The sequence below is a fragment of the Oryx dammah genome, unplaced genomic scaffold (assembly GCF_014754425.2).
Source record: "Oryx dammah isolate SB20612 unplaced genomic scaffold, SCBI_Odam_1.1 HiC_scaffold_4, whole genome shotgun sequence".
Taxonomy (NCBI): domain Eukaryota; kingdom Metazoa; phylum Chordata; class Mammalia; order Artiodactyla; family Bovidae; genus Oryx; species Oryx dammah.
Genome location: NW_024070188.1, coordinates 15,611,947 through 15,635,155, shown reverse-complemented (window position 1 = coordinate 15,635,155; position 23,209 = coordinate 15,611,947). Strand labels below are relative to the sequence as shown.

At 35.8% G+C, this 23,209-nt stretch overlaps 1 protein-coding gene across 1 annotated transcript in view; it reads right to left on the bottom strand.

Moving 5' to 3' along the window:
* Window positions 1–23,209, bottom strand: part of LOC120862863 (triadin-like) — a 76,621-nt gene that overhangs the window by 26,047 nt on the left and 27,365 nt on the right. The window contains exons 6-7 of the mRNA XM_040239001.1: window positions 12,807–12,857; window positions 6,875–6,925 (exon numbers count right to left, since the gene is read on the bottom strand). Of these exons, the coding sequence (XP_040094935.1) occupies window positions 6,875–6,925; window positions 12,807–12,857 (102 nt within the window). The remainder of the gene's footprint in view (window positions 1–6,874; window positions 6,926–12,806; window positions 12,858–23,209) is intronic.

Genomic DNA, 23,209 nt, shown 5'->3' with positions numbered 1-23,209 from the left:
AAAAGGATTGTTGTGAAAATTAGATTGAACACTACTTGTGAAGCACTTAGAACAAAGCAAACAGTGTATGTTAGTCTCTTTACTGATATTTGAAATGATTTTTCTTATAATTTTCCACCATAATGATAAAGCATATTTAAATATAAATATATTTAAATAAAATAGTTACATTAAATGAAGGTACATTCATAAATTTCATCTAAATCCCTGATTTTTGCATCTTTTGAGTAGTCATTTGCACTTTTTGATGAATATCTGTTACTATTACAATTACACACATATACACATCTACATTTCCCTGTGGTCCTCATTGGGCTTCCCTTGTCATTCAAGTGGTAAAGAATCTGCCTGCAATGCAGGAGCCGCAGGTGACACAGTTTTGATCCCTTCAGGAAGATCTCCTGGAGGAAGAAATGGCAATCCACTCTAGTATTTTTGCCTGGAGAATCCCATGGACAGAGGAGCCTGGCGGGCTTCAGTCCATGGGGTTGCAAAGAGATGGACATGACTGAAGCGACTTAGCATGCACACACACGTGGTCCTCACTGTATTATTTAACAATAAATGTTTTGTAAAACACACACATACACACTTTCACATTTTCTTTTCTGCATGAGAGATAGAGCACTACTGTTACTCTAATCAACTTCACTACAAGATTTGGGATTTGGAACAAACTTCAGTGATTCCATGTTTCTTCTTAACTATGTCTTAAGAGAAACTGTTGAAAATAAGAGATATATTTTAGTAGGTAGCATTTGATTTCATCTGCTGTGGATGCATGATGTTGTAATCCAGGTAAATACAACTGTGGGAAAGACAAGCTCTGATTACCAATCAGTTTGACTGGGATCATCTTTAGTTCATAGATTTCCAAAAAGACAAGACTGCCCTGAGTTTAGGTAAAGTCACAGAGAGAACCAACACTTACCAACTTCTACTCCACTTTTCATCTTATCTCTGTCTACATTTCTTTAATTCAATACTACATGGGCTGTTTAAGTTTTTTCCTTTCTCTTATTTAACCACGTTCACATGTTTATGAAACCTCATGCATCTTCTATGCTCCTGTTTTTCTTGCCTGAGTTTTTAAATCGGTGTTATCTGTGGTTGTAAACTGAGGAATCCTTTCATTCATAATACAGGGGCAAGGTGATGGTGTTCTCAAGTAATTGCCCAATCTCATCCAAAGCAAGAGATCATTTGTTGCACTGCAGCTGGAGAAAAACCAACCAACCAAACAAAAAAGTCCCTCAGTTTAAAACTTATTTCTCTATTTATTAACCAAATGATCTAATGCAATTTAAAATTTAAATTCCTAACCTTTTGAAATGGGAACAATGATAATTAGCTGATGTATCTGTGGCTGAAATTAGACTGAATAATTTAACTAATATTTCCTGAGCATTCATGTATGAACATATAACTCATAGATATCCACTGATTGGATGAAAACTTTGGTATGCCTCATCTAAGGCACCACTGGAGGCCGCTTCACTTTTACTTTCTTCCAGCTCTCTTTACCAAGTATCCTGAGATCTTGGAGGGCAAGGATTGTGTCTTTTTCATTAGTGGGGTCTCATGACTAAGATATCCCCAGAATATTATACTATCACTCAAAAGTTGTTATGAAACAAAACAATTTAAGACATGGTTTCAAAATGCCAAGAAAATAAAATTCATGTTTCCTTTTTAGACGGTTTAGACCGAAATATAAAGTAGAATCCTTGTGCCACTAATCAAAAATTTACATGGGTGGAAAAGACCATTAGAATGGACCCAGCAGACACACAGCACTGGGGGACATTATCTTCAGATAGCTATCTGGTAATTTCAGAGCTGCAGTTAGAGTCTCAAGCTACTGGGCACAGCGCTCTTTCCATAACATGTATGCACACATCCACAAACACACCCCCACCGCACCTATTCTCTCTCTGTATTTGTGGCTGTGTCTGTCTCTCTCTCACCTCTCATTCCCATTATGTCAACAGGAGAAGAAATTATGCTTTATAAGCTTCTATAGTTACAGTTCTAAAATAGCTTTAGTTTGCAATACAAACACTTAATGCATGACTCAATGTTTATGCCTAAGTCCTGATTCGGCAACACTTCTTTGGCAAGATTCCCACAGGACTTTGGTGCTCACAAAGTAAGTCTGCTGAGCGGACACTAAAAACACAAAATGAGCCAGAGGGCATTCTCTCTTTGCAGCACAGAATAAATGCACATATTTCCCCTGCCTCATTCTGTCATCATTTCATTTTTGTGATCCTTTGCCTTTTGTATATGCTAAATACAATGTACCACGTTCCTGATAACGCCACTCTGTCTCTATCTAATCTTTTCTGTATGCCTTGCTATGTGCTATGTGTCTCATTATTCTACCTTTCCCTGAAACTTCCCAACATGCAGACTCTAAGTAAGAAATAATGTGAGGAGACGGAACATGTTGTAGGTCGCATAGATAATAGTATCAACAAGGTCCTGTGATGTTATCTGAAGATGGCAGGAGAGGTGGTTGGATTTATTTCAGGTAATGAGCCAGGTGACTTTAAACCATTCAAATGGTTCAGAAAATGGTGCAAAAATCACTTGCCAAATAAGCAGACATTCTTTTCTTTTTTCCCTAAACGAAAGAGAGTCACTTTTTATTATATCTCTGAGCACCAGCATGCATTTTCTTTGTTGAAGTGAGAATAATCAGTTATGTTAATAAAAGGTCAAAGGTCATAGGTATGGATCATCCTACATCTGGTTAAACACATAAAAATAATAGACGACCTGATACGAAAAAGAATACATTTAAAGCTTTTTAAAAAAGTGAACAAAAAAATAAAAATGAATTAATAAATAAAAACTATAATATTTAAAAATTTTTTCCTTTAAGGAGAGAAGCACATTAGAATATTTGCATAAGGTGGCTTGGAGTGACAAGAAAAATGAACACACAAAGTGAAAGTGAGTCATTCTTTTGAGGGCTTAAATGGAAAGAATACCAAGGAAGGAATATTGAAGCTTTACATTTATGATTGTCCATATATTTCACATAATATAGTTGTACATATATTATGTACATTAACTTTTTGGAGGAAGGAAATAAAATTCACAGTACTTGGATACATTAATTTTGGAAAGCCAGTGATTACAGAAAAAATTCTGGCAGTCTCAACTACTTGGCTTACCAACACATAACCACTTTCCATTCATTCTATCAACTTGGCAGTTTGGCCTGATGGGCTTAACTGGAAAAGTGTTAGACTGTTAATTGCTGCTTAGAATAAAAGTGCTACTGTTATTGGTACTATTCTTATCTTCAGGAAAGGAACTGTAAATAATTTTTGTTCACATGTTTGGCAGAATTCAGCAAGAAGCCTTCTGGTCCTGGACTTTTCTTCATTATGTTCTCATTGTTATTACTCTGTTCAAATTTTTTATTTCTTCATGATTCAGTCTTGGCCATTGCATGCTTCTAGATATTTACTCATATCTTCTAGGTTATCCAAGTTGTTGGCATATAAACATTCATAGTAGTCTTTTATGATCCTCTTTTTAATTTTTTGTGGCAAGAGTTATAACATCTCCTCTTTTACTCTGATTTTATTTTACTTGGTTCTTCTTTTTTTTTTTTTAATCTAGCCAAAGGTTTGTCATTTTTATTGATCTTTTCAAAAAACAACTCTTGGTTTTGTTGATCTTTCTACTCTCTATTTTGTTTAAGTCTGCTCTAATCTTTTTTATTTCCTTCCTTCTGCTAACGATAGGCTTAGTTTGTTCTTTTTTTTCTCTAATACCTTGAAGTATGCAGTTAGGTTGTTTATTTGAAATCTTTCTATTTTTTAATGTACTTATTCTATGAACTTCTCTCTTAGAACTGCTTTTGATGCATTTTGTTAAGTTTTGGTATGTTGAGTTTTCATTTTCATTTTTCTGAGGATATTTTTTAATCTCCCTTTTAATTTTTTCTTTGACCTACCAGATTTTTAAGAATATGTTGTTTAATTTCCATGTATCTGTGAATTTTATCATTTAAGTGTGCATGATATTATTATGTTTCATGCTTTTTGATTGGACATTAAATGAAGGCTTTCAATTATCCCTGGCAGGCTACGGTCCATGGGTCTCAAAGAGTCAGACATGACTGAGTAACTAACACATTCACACTTTCAGTTTCATTATTTACAAAAGAAGATATGATAAGCTTTCAATCTAACAAGATTTCTTTTAAAATTAACTTATTTTTTAGTAAGAATTTTTAAAATTGTAGCTGTTCTAATATATGTGAGAATTTACTGACTCCCTCTAAGGAAAGAAAGTCTAAGGTGACACCACCTCTCACAGGTCAAAGTGAAAGTCTTTGCATATAATGCTATTCTTTCTGTCAAAATGTCCAAGGACTGTCATTCACACTCAGCACCACATGCCGGGAACTTGGTTGTTTGGTAGGAAACAAATGAGGACATCAAATGCAAAAAATTTCAAAGCACCAATAATATCTCAGTGTATTACTATAAGAGGTCATTGTTGCTTTAAATGGTAAAATAAAAAAGATATTAAATATTCTCAAGCAGTTATTTGAAACATATAGTAATGCAGAAGGTTCAACATTAATGAAATGAGCATATAACTTTAAAAAAAAATGCATCTTTTCCAAAATGCTGCGTTCCCCACCATCATTGTCTGTGATCATGCACTGGGTGGAGCTACGCTGACCATCTGGGATAGGATGATGAAAAAACAATTCCCAGAACAATGAAAGAAGACAGGAAACTTTTAAACAGATATTTCTAGTGTTCAAAGACTCAAATTAGCACCATGTGTTTTTGTTGTTGTTTATTCACTAAGTTGTGCCTGACTCTCCTAAATTGTTTTTCATTTATATATTTATATATTCCACACACATTTCTAGTGGGGAAAAATTTTGCATTTTGCTTTCTTAATAAAACTGTGGAAATTTATAATACTCCTGTCTGTTCCTCATTTTTTAATACTTATATCTTAGATTGGAAAAAAATTATAACATCACTGAATGATTAAATTACTTGATGGAATCAAATCTTTTAATTTAGATATTTATATAAATGTTTATTGAAATTGACAGTCAGATCATGAAAAAGAAATGTAGAGTTATTTTAAAGAAATAAATTATCTAAATACAAAGGAATGTCTTTAGTCTTCATAATTAATTCATTCTTCAAATAATACAATGTAACAACATTTGGCTCCCTATTGAACATTTAACATAACATGTAAGAATTCTCCTGCAAGCAAAATATTTGAATTTACATATTATGCCAGAATAACTTGAAAGCGTATATAGCACCAAAATAACTACTACACAGGGGACAATAAAAATAAAGTTTTGGATATGATATGTTTCTAAAGTGAAACGTAAATGCCTTAATAGGTTTGGAATCGTTATTGCTTTAAGTACTTTAAAATAAATTAAGTACGTTATGTGGGCTGAGAAAAAAATTATGCTGTGCTTTCTTGTTTCATTAAATAACAATTTTGTTTAATTTAAATTTAATTGAAAAATAAGAAAAAATATGACTTGAGGGTATGTTTTTTATAAATTGCTACACTGACTAACGGAGTCTCTCCTCCATCTCTCATGTATCTCACTAAGTCTTCTGTCAGCTTCCCCTCCCACTGCACTTCCACGTTGCCCTCAGCTCCAACACATGTTTATACAAGTTCATGAAAAGCTTTTTCTTTTAATAAAATTCCAATAGTTGGGATTTTTACACTAAGCCCTTGCATATTGGTCAGTAGTTCACACAGATTTCTCTTCAGGGTAAAGAAGAAACAGGCTCTATTTGAACATTTAATACAGCAGGTGTATTTCATGGTTTTACTGGTTCACTAATATGTTCATTTTAATGATAAGAAATATTAGACAATTTGGAGAATGATACCAGGCCCACAGACGTTACTGGGATAATTAGAAACTAAATGTATTACATTGGACTTAGCATATATACTTACATTTTAGGGAACGTAACTTGATGCATGGCATATCAGAATCCACATACCTATGAGCCTAGTATAATAGGAAGGCCAGAGGGCCAATAAGAGCCTTTAGTAAGCTCTTAGTAAGCCCATAGTGCTTGACTGGGAGATCAGAATTCTCATGCAGGTTCTGCTGCAAATTATAATAACTTTGAAAAGTTTCTAGACTATTTCAGTGTTATCCATCTATAGGGTGAGGATTTTGGACCTCACGCCAAAATCTTTAGAGTTTACCTCTAAGTGTCTCCCAGCTATAAAATTTGTTAGGATTTTACTGTATCTGAACTGAAAGAATGGCAAGCTATCACTGAGAAATTTTAAATATTTTTTTTATATCTTAAACCTTTGCTTTCCATGGCCATCCCTAATAGGATTCACCTTAGGATATTTATAAAACGTAGATGTTCTACTACAGACTGATAAAATCAGAACAGCATATGTATTTTTTTTTATTGAAGTAAAGCTGATTTACAATGTTGTGCCAATCTCTGCTATACAGCAAATTGACTCAGTTTTACACATATTTACATTCTTTTTAAATATAATTTTCCATCACAGATTATCTCAGGAGATTGGATATAGTTCCCTGTGCTATACAGTAGGAACTTGTTTTTTATATATTCTAAGCTTTCTCAATATCTCTGACATGGCTACTCTTTCATGTGTACATTGTTTCATAGTACAATTTAAAATTTTACAATAGAGAATAAGTTCTTTTCCCTTTGCATCAAAACACAGAAGTACATATGAAAGTTATACCTTTGAAAGTATAAAAAATAAATGAATAATATGTGGCTTTATTGCAAGTAACTGAATATGCAATAGGTGGATCAATGTGTTTTCACATTTCATTATAGAGTAATACCTTTTTCCTTTAGGGAAGCTGGAACCTTTGCTTCTTTTTCCTTAGTAGGCTCTGGAAAGAAACATTGAACACGTGTTTGAAACCAAGATCAAAATACTAACACACACACAGTGGAGTCAATAAGCTATTAGTAAGGTGAACCAAGGTGGAAATGATATGATGTTTTCTTTCAAAAATAATTTTAATCATAAAGAACAGTATACAGTACAACAAGCCATTTTCTAGTCATATTTTTTTAAAATAAATGCAAATCGTAGAATGATGTACAATCTATGTATTCATTTAAGAGGATGAGTTTTCGGATGGCTAGGAACTTGCTTTGTCTGTGATTTTAAAAAAACACATGACTTCAGCATCTAGAAGTCTTCCAAAACTGTTATAATCAGCACTAACTTAGTTTACTTCTCTCGGGCTATGTTTCTTCAAAAAAAAATAAAATAAACAATCAAATGGAAAACTCTGCATATATCATGTAAATGTGGTGTTTTAGTCATCAGACTCAAGTTAAACAGATTTCAAGAATAAGACTAAGATAAATACTGAGACAGTTTCATCTATGAGCTCCCAATGTCTTAAACATGGGGTCCTTAGTTAAAGCAAATCAAGTAAAACTCCACTTGTTCTACTAGGTTCAAATACAAAATGATTCTAATCATATCATGGGTTCCAGAGAAATCTATGGGCAATACCTTGAACAACATTGAAAGTGAAAGTGAAGTCGCTCAGTCGTGTCCCACTCTTTGTGACCCCATAGACTGTAGCCTACCAGGCTCCGCTGTCAATGGGATTTTCCAGGCAATAGTACTGGAGTGGATTGCCATTTCCTTCTCCAGGGGATCTTCCCAACCCAGGGCTTGAACCCGGGTTTCCCGCATTGTAGACAGACGCTTTACCGTCTGAGCCACCAGGGAAGTCTCTCAATAACTCATTAAAAATAGAAAATAAAACCAATTCTCTGCCTTTTCTGCAACACTAAGTCTCAGTACCTATTTTACTGACAAAAATGACTTATAATACAGTGAGAAAGGAAGGAAAGAAAGAAATGAATCCTTCCAGCCCTTTGTTTCCTATTCCCTTCTATGGTGTGGAAAGTGGAGTCGCTCAGTCATGTCCGACTCTTTGTGACCCCCACGGACTGTAGCCTACCAGGCTCCTCTGTCCATGGGATTTTCCAGGCAACAGTACTGGAGTGGGCTGCTATTTCCTTCTCCAGGGGATCTTCCTGACCCAGGGATCGAACCCGGGTCTCTGGCGTTGTAGACAGACCTTTACCGTCTGAGCCACCAGGGAAATCTGGTCTATGGTGTGGGGTGGAATGAAAAAGATATGGTGGTGGTACTTGTAAATGAACATGCCACTCAAGCAACCCAGAATTGACTGAGTCGAGGTGAGTTAGGATCATTTCAAGAATGGATTTTGGGGTTCCATTGAAAAGGTGGTGTCCCTCAAAGCAAGATTTTCTCAGTACATAAACTATAGCCTTAAATATCCATAGGCTTGTAGAATTTTTTAAATGGTTTTGGTGGAAAAGAAGTGTCCCTGTTGCTATTTATTGTGCTAAGAATAAATAGGATCAATTTTTCTCACATGTCAGCATGTGAAAATGAAATCAAGAGCCATGAATTGAACACACTGAAAAGCTTCATTAACTTTTTCTTTCAGGAAGAGGGTGGTAATTTACTGTTTTGCATTTCCTGGCTAAACCAAAAGAGTTAATGTATTGTGAAATGAGAAGTGGTGATAGGGACAGATTCTTGGTGGAATGGGAGAATGCAATGCCTGGAACTTCAAAATTCAAAATCCAGCTTGTTGATTTAAATGGATATCTGTATACAATTGTGTGAGATTAAAGTAGTTGTAAAGTACAAGACCTCAGAAGAGGGCCCATGGACTGCTTTGATTTTAAAGGAGAAAGAAAGAAGATGTAGAAAACAGACAGACTTTTTAAAAGTATCTGAAGGCCATAAACCCATCACTATAAATTTGGGGAAAGTCCTCAGAAAATAGAAATGATTTTTATTTCCAAGTTGCTAACAGGAAGATGCCTTTGCCACCATGCTGGGTCATCTGCACTGACTTTCCTTCATCTCATTTCTTCTGTGTGTCCTTTTTGACTTCAAGGGACTTTGACCTGATTTAAGAAGTCTGTAGGGTGGTCTGAGCCTAACTACCCAAGGATGCTAAAGCTGACCAAAAATGGGAGACAGGGTTATATGGGAACTCTTCACTTTTGTGTTAGGAAGAATAAATATATCATTGGTTTGGGTCAGCTATTTACACATTTTTTTCAACTTAACTGTCTTGTTTGTCAGGAGCAAAGCACTGGAGAGCACATTTTTGCATGTGTGTTGTTTGTATAAATATGGTAGTTTCTTTACATTTAACCAAGAGCCTACAGGAAGTCTTAGGAATCTTCATTATCAGGATCTAGAACATATTTAAATGTGCTGGGATATAACTTGGAATTCTCAAAATAATCTGGCAGGGAGGTGGTGATATAGAAAAGTTCACAAAGAAATAGGAAGATCATTCTAGGTTTTCCATTCCCCTACCCTGCTCCCAGAGTCAAAGGCAATAAGGAACTTGGGTGAGAATTCATGATGAATAAATCACTGGGGATAAGAGGCAAAGTCATCAGAAAACTTACCGTACCCTTAGTGGTAGCTTTTGTTTGGTGAGTGGGAACAGCCAAGAAAAAGTACGGTGAAGAAGACAAATAGAAGTTGGGGGAAACCTCAGGCGCATGGTGCTGGGTATCAGAATATGAAAGAAGATAAGCTCTGCTGAGAATTTCCTGGCATTAGATCCAAACATACACAAGCTTGAGTCACAAAACTAGTCAACAATTCTAATGTCCATCATATTACACCAATACCAGAGGCACCTGCGGGTGCTATTATTGCATTCTCAATAGAAGAGAAATAATTAATCTCCTTGTTCCCTGGTTACAGTTTGGTTTGCAGTTCCTTGGACCATCGGTGAATCCCACAACCTCAGATAAATCAGACCAGTTGTAAGAAGCAAGTTGCAAGAGGATAGGGTGAATGTCAGAACGACTACAACAGGAGTGTCTGATTTCTGGGTGGTCAGGGCCACTTAAGCAGGGCTCTGCCCACTTGAGTATGTAGAGAAGACTTACTATCCCAGAGAGTCAGTAGTGAATCAGCAGCAAAAGCCAGCAAGATGTGTCTTTCTCTGGCTCCTTTCCTTTGTAATGATCATCTCCAGCCCTCTCTATATGTCCTTAAATACACAAGCCTGATGATGTTCCCTGGGCTTCCCTGATGGCTCAGATGGTAAAAAACCTGCCTACAATGTAGGGGTCCCAGGATTGATCCCTGGGTTGGGAAGATTCCCTGGAGGAGGGCACGGCAACTCACTTCAGTATTCTTGCCTGAAGAATCCCATGGACAGAGGAGCCTGGTGGGCTGCAGTCCATGGGACAGCAAAGAGTTGGACACAACTGAGCGACTAAGACATTGATGTTTATCTAAATGCCTAATTTATTCACGGTTGTCATATCCCCAGTAAATGTGGCCCTAAATGATTTCTGTGTAATAATTCTGGTTTTAGAAATGCAGCATTGTTTCAATATGGGTTTCCTAATATGTACATACAAGTGGAAACTATAGGAGACTGGGTAAAGTAGGCAACCTTTGGGCTGCTCCATGAAATAAGTAGCTATGCAGCAAGTAGAATTGCTGCACTCTGACTCTGCCACAGCTCAGCAGCAGGTTTCAAAAACTGATTCCAGAAACAATAACACTGCAGAGGTTAAAGTCACTGAAATTGTATGGGTAACACACCATTTTCTCTGATTTTTCTATGTAAAGAAAATTATATTCAGAAACTAAAGGAAAAGTGACAATAAACTTCTAAAATAGCACTCGACTTGTATATAACAAAGATAATTGAGGGCATTAACACAACTTGAATTTAAAAAGAGGTTCATTTAAAATATGATTAAATCAATAATCATATGTAATAGACTTTAATATACATCATTTTATAGTGACCATGGAGACATCTTACAAATAGTAGAGAATTTAACACTGAGGAAAAAGTGTTCCTTAGGAAATTGTCTGCAATTGTACGTTAGTAACAACAACAGTAATAGAAATTATAAGGGCCTACTTCGTAAAGTGGTCAGTGTGGATTTAAATTGTCCCAGATAATGTTTTCCAGGACAGCTGTTTACAACTACCATTTCCAAGTAGTTTAGTCTGCAGCAGAAGTGAAGTCTTTAAGTAATAATTGAAAATTTTTATAATCGTCATTGCTTGAAAGATAGTGTTAGAGTTAAGACCCAACTTTTCTGTTGAGTTGTTTTCATAGCAAACAATAATATATGGTCTAAGTATTCTCGTGACATATATGCTCAACAAAATAAGTCTATTTCATACTATACTGGAAGGAGGAAGGTTTAGATTCTGCATCTATATATGGATTTTCCTGGTGGTGTGTTTCAATAATACTTTTAGTTTCCATACAAACAAGGACACTGTTTTCGTAAATTGCCAGATAAAATGATAGTGGAGGTGAGAAGGAGTCTCTCTCTCTCTCAGAGAACAAGTAATCACTGGTGAAAAATGGACTGAGCTCTTCTGTGGGAATTAAGGGGAGTCACCCAATAGTAAAAGGACTACAAGCATACTTTTCCACATTGTATGGACATTTGTCTATGTCAAATAGATTTTCAAGAATAGGTAATGAGCTCTACACTCAAAGCAAAGGTGCTTTGAAGAATACTAAAAAAAAAAAAAAAAAAAGAGCCTTTGTTAAAGGATTAGACAATATCTGTGTTAAAATGGAATAAAGGGGTATTAAATCCAGCAGACTTGACTCTGATTCTTGCCTTTGCTTCCCACCCACAGTGTGACATTGAGTAATTTAAATTACATATACCTCAGCTTCCTTCCTTGTTTACTGAAATGTAGATATCAAGCCCAATTTGCAGAAACAAAATATATAAAGTAGAATTCACTGTGCCTGGCAAAGGGCAGATGCCCTGCTTCTGAACTTCTCCCAAATAATCCTCACACCTTTGCCTGGATAACTCCTCTCCCTTTGTACTTGAATTTAATATAACTTCTTCAGGAAAGCCTTCTCTAATTCCTCAGACTTGATTATGACCTCAATAGAAAAGACCTGACGTTTTATGTGACACTATTCTTAGAAAGAGTCCTGGAATTTGGATGGATTGAGAGAAAAGTCAATCCATTCAAGAGATTGAAGTCGAAAATTTAAAAAAAGAATGTTATGCTCTTCCATAGCAATAAGGAACCTGACCAGACTAAAGCAGACAGGACATGACTGCTGCTGCTGCTGCTGCTGCTGCTGCTAAGTCGCTTCAGTCGTGGCCGAATCTGTGCGACCCCATAGACTGCAGCCCACCAGGCTCCCCCGTCCCTGGGATTCTCCAGGCAAGAACACTGGAGGGGGTTGCCATTTCCTTCTCCAATGCATGAAAGTCTGAAAATAGCAGAATTCAGAATTTCAGTTCCCAAGTCTTCCTCCCCATTCCTAGCTTTGCCATCTTTGTTTCGCCAATGATTAGCAAGTGCTTGGAAAGATGATGCAGTAAATACATATTTAAAGAATGGATAGAAAGAAGAGAACCAGAGGGCATGGAAGCAAGTCCTCCTTATATCCTTTCCTTTCATTTTAACATTTTTCTTTCACCTTTTCATTCTTAATTTTTTTTTCATCTTTTTTCCTTTCTTTCAGAAATTATAATAAAAGCACTTTTAGATCATGGTGAACAGAAAGTAAATATTTAAGGGACAGGCAAATAAACAAAAGTTTTCAAATACATGAGTGTCATGCGCAATTCTGACCCACAAATCTGCAAGGAGATGACTGACGTACCGTGGACACATTCAGATACTTTTGTTAATAAGTTTCTAGTGTTATGTTAAACTGACTCTATTACCTTTATCCTTCAGAACTGAAGAAGTCTTCCCAGATTTTTCTTTTCTAATTTCTGCAAGAAGAATCATGAGGAGAAAAGGTTACAAGGAATAATAGAGGAAAATGACAAGTTCTTTACATTATGTTTACTGAGGCATAAAGAACCTAGGGGCTCTGCATTGATATTCAAGGTAGAGGTTTCTACTGGGATAAATTGCCTGTAACATAAAGAACTAAGTATGCGTAAGATAGAAAATAAGCCCACAAATTATTATAAGGGGCAGATTATGGTACATAGAAAAATATACAAATAAAATTCTATGGGCTTTGGAGAATAATAGCTAATATTGTCTACTTACTAGGTATCACAGGGAATGCTCTCTACTATTTAGTCACACAGTGTTCACAATAACCCTAAAAGTTATGTAGGTTCAGTTATTACCCCTGCTTTTCACATAAAGGGATTAAATAATGTGGCCAAGTTCATGTAGCTCTCATTAATAAATGGGAAATATGAGATTTGAACTAAATGTCTCTTTGAACTCAAAGAAAAAAATATTGGCTTTGGTAGCTCAATGATGGAATCAGGAAAGGCTCTGGCAGGTGGCACTGAATAAGATCTTGAGAGATGGCAAGGAATTAGACCAAGAGCAACAGAGCTGAAAGGACATTTTAGGACAGAAGAGAGAATGGGGAGGCGTGGGCTGGACAGTCTGTCAGTTTGGCTGAGTCACTTGTAATCAACAGAATAGAGTGGAAGTGTTGCTGTGTGAATTCCTAAGCTAAATCAGGATAAACCATGTGGTTTCTATCTGCTTCTGCTTCTCTAGGGGGGCTAGCTCTGGGGGAAGCTGGCTTCCATGTGAATACTCCAGCCGACACCGCCAGGCTGGCAACATTACATACAAGCAATCCAGTTCAACAGCCCCGGCTGAGCTCCCAGCCACAAGCTAGCGTCAACTGCCAGCCAGCTAAGCAGGCCATCCTGGACATCCAGAAGTCAAATTACTTCAGATATCCACAGTCCAAGCTTATAACTGACTGTAATCACAGGAGATATCCAAGTGAAAAACTGCTCAGTTGATCCCTCCTGAACTTCTTGATCCTCCAAATCATGAGGAAAGTTAAATCAGCTGTCTTATATCACTAAGTTTTGAAGTGGTCTGTACATAGAAACAGTATGTGAAACAGCCAATAAATAGCAAAATATTGTACCATACACATTATAAGTTCTCCAGTAGAGCCAAATAGATAACAGAAAAAAAAAGATTAGTTCTACTATTAAAACTGGGGAAGGTTTTTACTGAAAAGATGCCATTTCAGTTTAGGTTCCTCAGTTGACTAGAATTTCACTGGTCAGAAAATAATAGTTTATCAGGGAGCAGGATATAAGTCAGATTTTTTTAAAAGCTGAAGATCATATAAAAAAAAGGACTCCAGGAATTCTTGATTCATAGAAAGATAACTACCATCAATTGTGATATGGAACATAGGGAACAGAGTTCTTTGGAGGAAGACATTATCTTTGTCTTGAATATATTTTTTTCATGTGTCAACAAGATACCCAAAAATGACATGTTGCAGGGAAAAGCCAATTTTGACTCTATGTTGGAACTGTTTTTTTGACTTGTTTTTCTTTGGTTTTGTTATTATAAACATACATAATTGCCTGCTTCAGAGAATTCTGCCCTTTTGCCTGACTAAAAGTGCCTTTGTTCAGGACCCTGTCCACCTGTGGATGGCAGGGAAGAAGAAATGAACAAATCCCTTGCCTGAGGCTTGCCATTCTAGGAGCTGTTTGCAAGATTAACAGCCTTCTTACTTTGTTTCCTCACCTCCCCCCACATTTGTTCTATAAAAGAACCTGGCATCCAGATCCTGATGAAAGTTACTTTGAGACATTAGTCTGGCATCTTCTCCGTCAGCAGGCTTTACTAATAAAGTTGTATTCTTTGCCTCAACACCTCATCTCTTCTATTTATTGGCTTGTTGTGGTTGAGCAGAGCAAGCTTGGACTCAGTAACAGACATGTCTTGCAAGCAGTTGAAAAAACAAATGAAGTGAATATTTCATGCAAGTGTTGCAGAAGCAAAGCAGCTTAAAGTCTCATTCATAAATGGAAACTATCAATATAATTAGTAACAAAAAATTTTTAAAGGCTCCAAGTAAATCTTATTTGCTTTTGTCACATAGAGAAACTTGATTTAGTGAAAAACTAGGTATATAAGAGCAAAGTAAACCAGAAAGTTAAAACTGTTGTCTTAATCATATGCGATTAAAAGAAAAAGTGATGTCCTGTGTTACTTTTACCTGCATGTTTTAAATCCAATCTCACATAATTGGCCTGTATTGACATCAATTCACATATTGGTAATAATAAACTTAATTTTCAGTTCAGTTCAGTCGCTCAGTCATGTCCGACTGTTTGTGACCCCATGAATTGCAGCACACCAGGCCTCCCTGTCCATCACCAACTCCTGGAGTTCATTCAAACTCACGTCCATTGAGTTGGTGATGCCATCCAGCCATCTCATCCTCTGTCGTCCCTTCACCTCCTGCCCCCAATCCCTCCCAGCAGCAGAGTCTTTTCCAATGAGTCAACTTTTCACATGAGGTAGCCAAAGTACTGGAGTTTCAGCTTTAGCATCAGTCTTTCCAAAGAACACCCAGGACTGATCTCCTTTAGGATGGACTGGCTGGATCTCCTTGCAGTCCAAGGGACTCTCAAGAGTCTTCTCCAACACCACAGTTCAAAAGCATCAGTTCTTTGGCGTTCAGCTTTCTTCACAGTCCAACTCTCACATCCATACATGACCACTGGAAAAACCATATCCTTGACTAGATGGACCTTTGTCGGCAAAGTAATGTCTCTGCTTTTTAATATGCTATCTAAGTTGGTCATAACTTTCCTTCCAAGGAAACTTAATGTTACCAGTTATACTATTGCCAGATGTTTAAAAATGAATACTACACACAAAGTGTGATCAAAATAGCTATAAATAGCAAGCTAAATTTAAAATATTATAATCTACTAGATAAAAACTATTAATTTAAAGAGAAAAATATTCAATTTCAAAAATTCAGGGATTTTTCTTTTAATTTAGGTACCTGAATATATCTAATCAAGACAAATAAATAGAAAATAGCATCTACTTTTTCTTTTAACATTATTCTCTAACAGATAAAATGTACATATAACAATACTGTTTCTCTCTGCAAGATTTTTTAAAAAGGCCTGTGAAACAGGCACAACAAAAAATGGAAATAACGGACAATCATCTAATAAAAGAAATCAGCACTAGAATTCCTCCTCACACATAATTGTTTTGAACGTCAAATAATGTGTATAAAGGAGATGGCAATAATTAATAATATCTTTCATTTATGCTCAGTTGCTTCAGTCTTTTGGGACCCCATGGACTGCAGCACCCAGGCGCCTCTGTCCATGGGATTCTCCAGACAGGAATACTGGAGTGGGTTGCCACTTCCTTCTCCAGGGGATCTTCCCAACTCAGGGACTGAACTTATATCTCTTAGATCTCCTGCACTGGCCGGCAGATTCTTTACCACTAGCACCACCTTCCTTTGATTTGGCTATTAATTATTACTCATTGTTCCAAATGATCATACCAATTTTCTACTAGTGACATGAGGATATTAACAAAAATATTTATGTAGAATTGTTGTGGCTTTATGTCAATGTCAAGTGTAGCTAAAAAGCAAAAAAAGAAACTAAAATTGGTAGGTGTGAAAGATCCTAACAGAACTGTCAGGCACTTCAGACTTCCTGGCTATGTGAGGAATCAAACTCAAAATTCTTAACCTTTCTTTCCCAGCTAGCACTACTAAAGGGCTCAATAATATCACTTAAAAAATTGTGTTTCTTTCCTCTTTTGAAAATATATAATTTGTCTGCTAATTTGAGAAATTGTTTCATGAGCATCATGAATAAGATCAAGTATCCTTTTTTTTTTTCCTTCTGTTGGAAAGAACGGTTTTAAAGAACCATCTGGAGCTCTCTGTCCTTATGTTCAATGATAGGTAATTCCTCAGATCATGACTATTAATGTACATCACACCAAAATTATGTTAAAAATTGTTGCATAACATTTCTATTGCTTCCTAAGGTGATCTTACCTTGTTTCTAGAGTGATTCAATTGTGATCAATTGTATGACTAAATATTTAATATGCAATGCCCTACATACATCTGTCATTGTTTTTTGTTCATCTGGACATAAAGGTGACAATCAGGGATATTTTAGAAAACATATTTTACAACATTTTATATCCTTTTCAAACTCTAAAATATATTTTATAAATAAATAGAGAGAAAATAATTTTCAAGTTGTCTAAATGGTTTAGCATTCTATGCTTATAATTCCCATGTGGAAAAATATATGTTGATGTTTTATGCAATATTAATTTTGAATGTTCCTGAAAAGATGTTGTCAGTGTTTAATTTTACTCAGGACATTGTTCATTAACTTTTAATTAAGTATAACTTGATTAGGAAGCCATTTTTAATTTTGTTTTTGTCTTAATGATACATTTAATTATTTACCTTATTCTATAGGCTAGCTTCCTAGGGGACTCAGTGGTAAAGAATCTGCCTGTCAATGCAGGAGACACAAGAGATAAGGGTTGGATCCCTGAGTCAGGAAGATCCCCTGGAAGAGGAAAGGGCAGCCCACTCCAGTATTCTTGCCTGGAGAATCCCAGGGACAGTGGAGCCTGGTGCGCTACAGTCCATGGGGTCGCAAAGAGTCAGACACGACTGAACGACTAAACAGTAATTCTCTATTTGCATCTCTGAAGAGCTTCCTTCAATTACTCAAGAATTGTCTGGTTCTAGGCAAGCTAGGCTGTGTCACCATGTTAAAACTGTCACATGAAGCATGGCGTAGGAATTCAAAACAACAGATATAGAACTTATTTAATGTGTAGCTTGTGATCACCATGGCAACAGAAGTCTTATCCAATGGACTATTCTAGTATTCTAGTACTTTTGACAAACTCTTTCCTATAGTCATATAGTTCTTCAAATTACCTTAGCTGAGGGACTTCCTGAAGTCATCTAACTACTATTTTCCTTTGAGTGAATTCCAATTTAACTTTACAATACCCAGTTTTAGGCTGTGTAGCTTTGCTCTAAGAGAATACTAATCAGAATTCTGGAGTGTACCTCAGTGGGGTACATTTTACTTTATCTATGATCAGCTCTTTTAGGAAGAATAGTAATATGCAATTACTTAAAAAAATAAAATAAGCACTCCTTTATATTTTGGGAGCTGAGGTAAACTGGGACACCTTAGGAATAATAACTCTCTGAGCACTAAAGAATTTGTTTTTCAAAGAAAACTTTATTAGCTATGAATTTTTCTCAGGTAATCATGTTCAACTTAAGATGTCAAATTTCTCATGATTCTTTCAAGAAGAAAATCTTTGTTAAAAGATTAATTTCCTTAAGGGTAGACAAAGTTAGGTCTTGGTCATTCATGTATTCACATATGATGATAAAGTATTGTTTCCTATGGTTAGACATTTTTACATAAAATCTTGCTATGATTGGAATGTTTGTTTCATTCTGAAATTGATATGCTGAGGCCTAATACTCGATGCAACACCATTTGGAGGTGAGGCCTTTGGGAGGTGATTATGTCATGAGAGTGCAGCCCTCATGAAAGGGATTAGTGCCCTTTCTTATAAGAAGAGACATGAAAAAGATGACCTCTCTCTTCAATCTCTCTCCCTCTCTCTGTCTCTCTCTGCACTATAGCAGGATATAGTAAGACGTTTGTCTGCAAACCAGCAAGAGTCTCTTTATCGGGAACCAAATTGGCTGGCACTTGACCTTGGACATTCTAGCTTCCAGAAATGTGACAAATAAATTTCTGCTGTTTAAATCACCTAGTCTATAATATTTTGTGATAGCAGCCAGAGCTGACTGAGACAGATCTCTCACTCACCCATTCCAGGGAGGTAGACATTATCTAGATTTTATAGATATGATAGTAGGATCTAAGAGAGATAAATAACTTGTCCAATATCACAACTACTAAATGGCAGTGGGAAATTTGAACCCAGACCATCAGAATAAAAATTACAGCTAAACTACTACAGTAAGTGCCGGGAGCACAGTGGAACATAAGTTCGATAGCACCACAGACAGCTCCTAGAAGTGAAGAGTGAGCATACTTGCACTACCACCTCACAGCAATGTTCTTCATAACTGCCAGTCTGCCAGAGCTTTCAAAATTCGTTTCCTAAAGCAGAGGCCATGTCATTCGGCACATACTAGGAAGTCAGTAACTATTTGTTGACTAAATTAGCCAAATTTATGCTGACTACATTTTATCAGAAAATTTACTCTCAAATCTTTACACAAAAGCCTAATAATCATACAATCACCTTTCATGGTTAGTAATTTCCCAGCTTTGCAGTCCCAAGATGGCTAAGTTATCAAAGTAAAATGAAATCACTAGCACTTGACAATATTCATGGATAAAAATAAAAAATTATATATATTTCAACTCTACTCCATGTAGCAATTTGCTTTATTTTAACTTAAGAAATTTCGAATGGGGAATTTCCAGTGTTTAATAACCTCACACACCTATATTTATATAGTTAATTTCAATTAACTTGTTGCAAAATCAGTAATCATTTCTTTGTTTTAAATGTAACATATTTTTATACTTTCTATGACAATTATAATATTGTATATAATTCTATACTGTCTTTGAAATTCTTTCTCAATTAGAAATCTGCTACAAACACATTTATGTTGGATCTGAGAATGATCTCCTTGTTGACTATATTTAAATATGAAACTTGTTTCATAAGGATATAAAGATACATAATTTGAAGAAATATAATTGACTATAAGAAAAATATTAACTTAAAATTACTAATATAATAAAATGAATAGGATTTTGAAATAAATCCTTCTGCTATTCAGTACGAAATGTGAAAATATAGTACTGTGAAATTCACTTAGTGGGTACATTCTGCGAGATTTACATACATTTTTAGCAGCACTCCTGGTCTTTGATTTATTTATTTATTAAGTTTCGGCTGTGCTGGGTCTTCATTGCGATGCATGGCCTCTTCTTCATTGCTGTATGCAGCTCTCTCTATTTGTCATGTGTTGGGGCTCCTCACTGGTTGCAGAGCACAGGCTTCTTACTGTGGTGGAATTTTTTTGCTGTAGAGCACAAGCTCTAGGCATGCAGGCTCAGTGGCTGTGGAGAATGGGCTCAGCTGACCCGTGGCATGCGGGATCTTAGTTCCCAGATGAGGGATTGAACTCACGTCCCCTGCATTAGCAGGCAGACCCTCAACCACTGGGTCACCGAGGAAGTTCCTCCATACAATCTTTTAAATTAATGAACCATAATAATTTTTAGAGCAGATTAATGTTTACAATAAATCGAATAAAAGATCCCACATCCTCTAATATAAATGACCTTTTCTATCATCAAATCTCTAGCTAATGCTATACAGTTGTTACCATTGATACATCATTATCAACATTGATACATCATTATCAACCAAAGTCCACAGCTTACACTGGGGTTCATTCTTGGTTTTGTTAATTATATGGATTTTGAAAAATGTATGACATACATATACCATAATTGTATGATATAAAATTGCTTCACTGCCTAAAAATCCCTTCTGCACTGCCTCTTCATCCCTCGCTCTTCCTAAACCCTTGGTGACCACTGAACTTTTTACTATCTCCATAGTTTTGCCTTTTCCAAAAAGTCATGTAGTTGGAGTTATATAATATGCAAACTTTTCAGATTGGCTTCTTTCACTTATAAATAGAATTTAATGTCCCTTAATGGCCTGGTAGCTCACACATTTTTAACACTGGAGAAAATTCTTTTTTATGGACATAACAGAATTTATTTATCCACTCACCTATTGAAAAATACATTTGTTGGTTCCTAGCTTGCAGCCAGGCTAAAGCTGGAATATTTGTGTACATATGTTTTCAACTTATTTGGGTAAACACCAAGAGCATGACTGCTGGATCAGGTGATAGGAGTATACTTAGTTGTAAAAAGAACACCAAACTAATTTCCAGCGTGTCTGTACCATTTTGCATTTCCTCCAGCAAAGCATGAGACCTCCTGCTGCTCCACATTCTCTCCAATAGTTGATGTTTCAATGGTTTGGATTTTAGCCATTCTAATAGGTATATAGTGGTATCTCACTGTTTTAATTTGCAATTTTCTAATGATGTGTGACATTGAGCATCTTTTCATATGTTGATTTTCCATCTGTATATCTTCTCTGATGAGGTACCTGTTCAGACCATTTCCCAGTTTTTAGAATGGGTTGCTCATTTTCTTGTTGTTGAGTTTTAAGAGTTCTTTGTGTATTTTGGATAACAGTCCTTCACCAGATATGTATTTCACAAATATTTCCTCTTATTCTGTGTTTTATTCTTTAAATATTCTTGACAGTATGCTTTGCAGAGCATAGTTAATTTTAATAATGTCCAACATATCAACTTTTCATTTATGGGTTGTATCTTTTGTGTTGTATCTAAAAAGTAATCTCCAAACCCAAGATAACCTAGATTCTCTGTTATCTTCTAGGAGTTTATAGTTTTATGTTTTACATTTAGGTCTATGATCCACTTTGAGCTAATATTTTGATAAGGATGTAGAATTCTTACCTAGATTCTTTCTTTTTCTTTTTGCTTGTGAATGTTCACTTATTTAGTATGGCTTGCTGAGAAGACTATCCTTTCTCCATTCAATTGTTTTTGCTTCTTTGTCAAAGACCAGCTGACTGTATTTCTTGTGAGTTTATCTCTGGGTTCTCCATTTTGTTCCATCAATCTGTTTGTTGATTCTTTCACCAATATCACACTGTTGACTACTGTAGTTTTATAATAAGTCTTGAAGTCCAGTAGTCCTAAGATTTTGTTATTCTCCTTTGATGTTGTCTTGGCTATTCTGGGTCTTTTTTTTTTTTTTTTCTGTATAAACTTTAGGATCAGTTTGTTGATATTCATAATATCAGTTTGTCAATACCACTGAGATTCTATCATGATTGCATAGAATCTATAGATAAAGAATTGACATGCTAACAATTTGGAGCCTGCCTACTCACGAACATACAATAGATTATATCTTAGATTTATATCTAAGTCTTTCCTTTTTTGGTGCTAATGTAAATAGTCTTGCATTTTTTATTTTATTCATTCCAATTATCATTGCTGGAACATAGAGCAGCTTACTTTTACATATTAACCTTGTGTCCTGTAACCTTGCTATAATCACTGATTAGTTTTAGGAGGTTTTTCTTGATTCTTTATAATTTTCTAAATAGATGACCATATCATGTACAAAGACAGTTTTATTTCTTTCTTTCCAATGGGTATGTCTTTTCTTCCTTTTCTTATCTTATTCATTAACTAATACTTCCAGTACAATGTCGAACAAGTGTGCTGAGGGGGCATCCTTGCCTTGTTTCTTTATCTTAGTGGGTAAGCTTTTTGTGACTCAACATTAAATATGAGGTTATGAGTAGGTTTAATTGTAGATATTCTTTATCAAGTTGAGGAAGTTTTTCTTTATTCCTAGTTTGCTGAGAGATTTTACCATAAATAGTTGTTGGATTTTGTCGAATGATTTTCTGTTATCTATTGAGTTTCTTTCTTGTTTATCTTATTGATGTGTGAATTATATCAGTTCAGTTCAGTTCAGTTGCTCAGTCTTGTCTGACTCTTTGTGACCCCATGAATTGCAGCACGCCAGGCCTCCCTATCCATCACCAATTCCCGGAGTTTACCCAAACCCATGTCCATCGAGTCGGTGACGCCATCCAGCCATCTCATCCTCTGTCATCCCCTTCAATCTATCTTCAAATGTTAAACCAGTTTTGCTTACCTAGAATGAGTCCCACTTGGTCATGGGGTATAATTCTTTTTATGCACTGTTAATTTGACTTGGTAATGTTTTCAAATTCTATGAAATTTTTTTAGAAATCTTTAATAATACTTTAAACTTTGTAGTGTATGTGTGCATGTAAAAAAATTTGAGGTCTTAGACTCTCAAAAAGGCTTTGGTTGGAGTAAAAAACAACAAGAAACTCTGCAGAACAAGAAACCCAAGTATAAGTTTCTACACTTTGGAACAACAGAATTCATTTTGGTATTTTAAAAAGGTAAACTTGATCTAGTCAATGAATATTTATTCAGTCTCTCTTTTGGATTCTGAACTGGGAAAACAGATGGTTGCCTGGAGTTCAGTCCATGCTGGAAGAACTTCATGTAGACAGATTAAGTAGAATGATGGAGACACATACACATACACAGAGTTCTGAGCTCACAGCAGGACAGACAAACTGTACCTAATGCAATAAGAAAAGACTTCACAAAAGTACTGGCATCTATGGTCAACTA